The sequence below is a fragment of the Oncorhynchus mykiss genome, chromosome 2 (assembly GCF_013265735.2).
Source record: "Oncorhynchus mykiss isolate Arlee chromosome 2, USDA_OmykA_1.1, whole genome shotgun sequence".
In the NCBI taxonomy this organism is placed as follows: Eukaryota; Metazoa; Chordata; class Actinopteri; order Salmoniformes; family Salmonidae; genus Oncorhynchus; species Oncorhynchus mykiss.
In genome coordinates, this window is record NC_048566.1 from 4,443,471 (window position 1) to 4,450,000 (window position 6,530).

General features: G+C 45.0%; 1 protein-coding gene across 5 annotated transcripts in view; it reads left to right on the plus strand.

Moving 5' to 3' along the window:
• Nucleotides 1-6,530, plus strand: part of col14a1a (collagen, type XIV, alpha 1a) — a 244,399-nt gene that overhangs the window by 115,488 nt on the left and 122,381 nt on the right. For all 5 annotated transcript variants that reach the window (XM_036935521.1, XM_036935515.1, XM_036935520.1 and 2 more), the window contains one exon: nt 412-528. In XM_036935521.1, the coding sequence (XP_036791416.1) occupies nt 412-528 (117 nt within the window). The remainder of the gene's footprint in view (nt 1-411; nt 529-6,530) is intronic.

Sequence of the window (6,530 nt, forward strand, 5' to 3'; positions counted from 1 at the left end):
TGATTGTGATCGTGTGATGGTAATGGTGATAATGATGTGCTGGTGATGTTCTTCTGTCATCGTGATTGTGTTTATAAAATCTCTCTTTCTCTCTCTCTCCTGTGTCTTTCTCTCTTTTTGTCTCTCTCCTTTTGTCTCTCTCTCTCTCTCTGTCCCCCTCTCTCTTTGTCTCTCACTCTCTCTCTCTGTCCCCCTCTCTCTGCCCCCCCACTTATCTCTCTCTCTCTCTCTCTCTCTTTCTCTCTGCCCCCCCTTCTCTCTCTCTCTCTCTACCCCCCTCTTCTCTCTATCTCTCTCTCTGCCCCCTCACTTCTCTCTCTCTCTCTCTCTCTATCTCTCTCTCTCTGGCCCCCTTCACTCTCTCTCTCTATCGCTCTCTCTGTCCCCCTTTGTCTCTCTCCCTCCCCTCAGTGTACCTGGGCGTGACCAACCTGAACACCTACCAGGTGATGATGTCCAGTATGTGTGTCCAGTGGCAGCCCCATGGTCAGGCTGACCTCTACAGGGTGGTCATCGAGTCTCTGCTCAGTGAGTAACAATGTTATAGCTGAATGTCTGTGTGTTTTTGACTAGGGCTTCTCCTTCATGTTATAGCTGAATGTCTGTGTGTTTTTGACTAGGCCTTCTCCTTCATGTTATAGCTGAATGTCTGTGTGTTGTTGACTAGGCCTTCTCCTTCATGTTATAGCTGAATGTCTGTGTGTTGTTGACTAGGCCTTCTCCTTCATGTTATAGCTGAATATCTGTGTGTTTTTGATTAGGCCTTCTCCTTCATGTTATAGCTGAATGTCTGTGTGTTGTTGACTAGACCTTCTCCTTCATGTTATAGCTGAATGTCTGTGTGTTGTTGACTAGGCCTTCTCCTTCATGTTATAGCTGAATGTCTGTGTGTTTTTGACTAGACCTTCTCCTTCATGTTATAGCTGAATGTCTGTGTGTTGACTAGACCTTCTCCTTCATGTTATAGCTGAATGTCTGTGTGTTGTTGACCAGGGCTTCTCCTTCATGTTATAGCTGAATGTCTGTGTGTTGACTAGGGCTTCTCCTTCATGTTATAGCTGAATGTCTGTGTGTTTTTGACTAGACCTTCTCCTTCATGTTATAGCTGAATGTCTGTGTGTTTTTGACTAGGCCTTCTCCTTCATGTTATAGCTGAATGTCTGTGTGTTGTTGACTAGACCTTCTCCTTCATGTTATAGCTGAATGTCTGTGTGTTGTTGACTAGGCCTTCTCCTTCATGTTATAGCTGAATGTCTGTGTGTTGTTGACTAGGGCTTCTCCTTCATGTTATAGCTGAATGTCTGTGTGTTGTTGACTAGACCTTCTCCTTCATGTTGTAGCTGAATGTCTGTGTGTTTTTGACTAGGGCTTCTCTGACATGTTATAGTGTTGCTATGTCACTTCTTAGAGTAGTTGTATTCTTCCCGTCCTCTGACAGTGTTGCTATGACACTTCTTAGAGTAGTTATGTTCTTCCCGTCCTCTGACAGTGTTGCTATGACACTTCTTAGAGTAGTTGTATTCCTCCCGTGCTCTGACAGTGTTGCTATGACACTTCTTAGAGTAGTTGTATTCTTCCCGTCCTCTGACAGTGTTGCTATGACACTTCTTAGAGTAGTTGTATTCTTCCCGTGCTCTGACAGTGTTGCTATGACACTTCTTAGAGTAGTTGTATTCCTCCCGTCCTCTGACAGTGTTGCTATGACACTTCTTAGAGTAGTTATGATCCTCCCGTCCTCTGACAGTGTTGCTATGACACTTCTTAGAGTAGTTGTATTCTTCCCGTCCTCTGACAGTGTTGCTATGACACTTCTTAGAGTAGTTGTATTCCTCCCGTCCTCTGACAGTGTTGCTATGACACTTCTTAGAGTAGTTGTATTCTTCCCGTCCTCTGACAGTGTTGCTATGACACTTCTTAGAGTAGTTGTATTCTTCCCGTCCTCTGACAGTGTTGCTATGTCACTTCTTAGAGTAGTTGTATTCTTCCCGTCCTCTGACAGTGTTGCTATGAAACTTCTTAGAGTAGTTGTATTCTTCCCGTCCTCTGACAGTGTTGCTATGACACTTCTTAGAGTAGTTGTATTCTTCCCGTCCTCTGACAATGTTGCTATGACACTTCTTAGAGTAGTTGTATTCTTCCCGTCCTCTGACAATGTTGCTATGACACTTCTTAGAGTAGTTGTATTCCTCCCGTCCTCTGACAGTGTTGCTATGACACTTCTTAGAGTAGTTGTATTCTTCCCGTCCTCTGACAGTGTTGCTATGTCACTTCTTAGAGTAGTTGTATTCCTCCCGTCCTCTGACAGTGTTGCTATGACACTTCTTAGAGTAGTTGTATTCTTCCCGTCCTCTGACAGTGTTGCTATGACACTTCTTAGAGTAGTTGTATTCTTCCCGTCCTCTGACAGTGTTGCTATGTCACTTCTTAGAGTAGTTATGATCCTCCCGTCCTCTGACAGTGTTGCTATGTCACTTCTTAGAGTAGTTGTATTCTTCCCGTCCTCTGACAGTGTTGCTATGACACTTCTTAGAGTAGTTGTATTCTTCCCGTCCTCTGACAGTGTTGCTATGACACTTCTTAGAGTAGTTGTATTCTTCCCGTCCTCTGACAGTGTTGCTATGACACTTCTTAGAGTAGTTGTATTCTTCCCGTCCTCTGACAGTGTTGCTATGTCACTTCTTAGAGTAGTTGTATTCTTCCCGTCCTCTGACAGTGTTGCTATGACACTTCTTAGAGTAGTTGTATTCTTCCCGTCCTCTGACAGTGTTGCTATGACACTTCTTAGAGTAGTTATGATCCTCCCATGCTCTGACAGTGTTGCTATGACACTTCTTAGAGTAGTTGTATTCTTCCCGTCCTCTGACAGTGTTGCTATGACACTTCTTAGAGTAGTTGTATTCTTCCCGTCCTCTGACAGTGTTGCTATGACACTTCTTAGAGTAGTTGTATTCTTCCCGTCCTCTGACAGTGTTGCTATGTGTAACGGTTTTCTTGATGAGAAGGAGAGTCGGACCAAAATGCAGCGTGTTGATTGCGATCCATGTTTTAATAAACAAACGTAAAACACGAATCAATACAAACACTACAAAATAAAGGACGTAATGAACGTAACGAAAACCTCAACAGCCTATCTGGTGAAAACACATAGACAGGAACAATCACCCACAAACACACAGTGAAACCCAGGCTACCTAAATATGGTTCCCAATCAGAGACAATGACGAACACCTGCCTCTGATTGAGAACCATATCAGGCCGAACATAGAACTAGACAAACTAGACATGTAACATAGAATGCCCACTCAGATCACACCCTGACCAACCACAACATAGAAATATACAAAGTAAACTATGGTCAGGGTGTGACACTGCCTCTGACAGTGTTGCTATGACACTTCTTAGAGTAGTTGTATTCTTCCCGTCCTCTGACAGTGTTGCTATGACACTTCTTAGAGTAGTTATGATCCTCCCGTCCTCTGACAGTGTTGCTATGTCACTTCTTAGAGTAGTTGTATTCTTCCCGTCCTCTGACAGTGTTGCTATGTCACTTCTTAGAGTAGTTGTATTCTTCCCGTCCTCTGACAGTGTTGCTATGACACTTCTTAGAGTAGTTATGATCCTCCCGTCCTCTGACAGTGTTGCTATGACACTTCTTAGAGTAGTTGTATTCTTCCCGTCCTCTGACAGTGTTGCTATGACACTTCTTAGAGTAGTTGTATTCCTCCCGTCCTCTGACAGTGTTGCTATGACACTTCTTAGAGTAGTTGTATTCCTCCCGTGCTCTGACAGTGTTGCTATGAAACTTCTTAGAGTAGTTGTATTCTTCCCGTCCTCTGACAGTGTTGCTATGACACTTCTTAGAGTAGTTGTATTCTTCCCGTCCTCTGACAGTGTTGCTATGACACTTCTTAGAGTTGTTGTATTCTTCCCGTCCTCTGACAGTGTTGCTATGACACTTCTTAGAGTAGTTGTATTCTTCCCGTCCTCTGACAGTGTTGCTATGACACTTCTTAGAGTAGTTGTATTCTTCCCGTCCTCTGACAGTGTTGCTATGACACTTCTTAGAGTAGTTGTATTCTTCCCGTCCTCTGACAGTGTTGCTATGTCACTTCTTAGAGTAGTTGTATTCTTCCCGTCCTCTGACAGTGTTGCTATGACACTTCTTAGAGTAGTTATGATCCTCCCGTCCTCTGACAGTGTTGCTATGACACTTCTTAGAGTAGTTGTATTCTTCCCGTCCTCTGACAGTGTTGCTATGACACTTCTTAGAGTAGTTGTATTCTTCCCGTCCTCTGACAGTGTTGCTATGACACTTCTTAGAGTAGTTATGATCCTCCCGTCCTCTGACAGTGTTGCTATGTCACTTCTTAGAGTAGTTGTATTCTTCCCGTCCTCTGACAGTGTTGCTATGTCACTTCTTAGAGTAGTTGTATTCTTCCCGTCCTCTGACAGTGTTGCTATGACACTTCTTAGAGTAGTTATGATCCTCCCGTCCTCTTTTTATTTTTTTTATTTTTTTTTATTTCACCTTTATTTAACCAGGTAGGCTAGTTGAGAACAAGTTCTCATTTGCAACTGCGACCTGGCCAAGATAAGGCATAGCAGTGTGAACAGACAACACAGAGTTACACATGGAGTAAACAATTAACAAGTCAATAACACAGTAGAAAAAAGGGGAGTCTATATATACATTGTGTGCAAAAGGCATGAGAAGGTAGGCAAATAATTACAATTATGCAGATTAACACTGGAGTGATAAATGATCAGATGGTTATGTACAGGTAGAGATATTGGTGTGCAAAAGAGCAGAAAAATAAAAATAAATAAATAAAAACAGTATGGGGATGAGGTAGGTGAAAATGGGTGGGCTATTTACCAATAGACTATGTACAGCTGCAGCGATCGGTTAGCTGCTCAGATAGCAGATGTTTGAAGTTGGTGAGGGAGATAAAAGTCTCCAACTTCAGCGATTTTTGCAATTCGTTCCAGTCACAGGCAGCAGAGAACTGGAACGAAAGGCGGCCAAATGAGGTGTTGGCTTTAGGGATGATCAGTGAGATACACCTGCTGGAGCGCGTGCTACGGATGGGTGTTGCCATCGTAACCAGTGAACTGAGATAAGGCGGAGCTTTACCTAGCATGGACTTGTAGATGACCTGGAGCCAGTGGGTCTGGCGACGAATATGTAGCGAGGGCCAGCCGACTAGAGCATACAAGTCGCAGTGGTGGGTGGTATAAGGTGCTTTAGTGACAAAACGGATGGCACTGTGATAAACTGCATCCAGTTTGCTGAGTAGAGTGTTGGAAGCAATTTTGTAGATGACGTCGCCGAAGTCGAGGATCGGTAGGATAGTCAGTTTTACTAGGGTAAGTTTGGCGGTGTGAGTGAAGGAGGCTTTGTTGCGGAATAGAAAGCCGACTCTTGATTTGATTTTCGATTGGAGATGTTTGATATGAGTCTGGAAGGAGAGTTTAGAGTCTAGCCAGACACCTAGGTACTTATAGATGTCCACATATTCAAGGTCGGAACCATCCAGGGTGGTGATGCTGGTCAGGCGTGCGGGTGCAGGCAGCGAACGGTTGAAAAGCATGCATTTGGTTTTACTAGCGTTTAAGAGCAGTTGGAGGCCACGGAAGGAGTGCTGTATGGCATTGAAGCTCGTTTGGAGGTTAGATAGCACAGTGTCCAAGGACGGGCCGGAAGTGTATAGAATGGTGTCGTCTGCGTAGAGGTGGATCAGGGAATCGCCCGCAGCATGAGAAACATCATTGATATATACAGAGAAAAGAGTCGGCCCGAGAATTGAACCCTGTGGCACCCCCATAGAGACTGCCAGAGGACCGGACAGCATGCCCTCCGATTTGACACACTGAACTCTGTCTGCAAAGTAATTGGTGAACCAGGCAAGGCAGTCATCCGAAAAACCGAGGCTACTGAGTCTGCCGATAAGAATACGGTGATTGACAGAGTCGAAAGCCTTGGCAAGGTCTATGAAGACGGCTGCACAGTACTGTCTTTTATCGATGGCGGTTATGATATCGTTTAGTACCTTGAGCGTGGCTGAGGTACACCCGTGACCGGCTCGGAAACCAGATTGCACAGCGGAGAAGGTACGGTGGGATTCAAGATGGTCAGTGACCTGTTTGTTGACTTGGCTTTCGAAGACCTTAGATAGGCAGGGCAGGATGGATATAGGTCTGTAACAGTTTGGGTCCAGGGTGTCGACCCCTTTGAAGAGGGGGATGACTGCGGCAGCTTTCCAATCCTTGGGGATCTCAGACGATATGAAAGAGAGGTTGAACAGGCTGGTAATAGGGGTTGCGACAATGGCGGCGGATAGTTTCAGGAATAGAGGGTCCAGATTGTCCAGCCCAGCTGATTTGTACGGGTCCAGGTTTTGCAGCTCTTTCAGGACATCTGCTATCTGGATTTGGGTAAAGGAGAACCTGGAGAGGCTTGGGCGAGTAGCTGCGGGGGGGGGGGAGCTGTTGTCCGAGGTTGGAGTAGCCAGGCGGAAGGCATGGCCAGC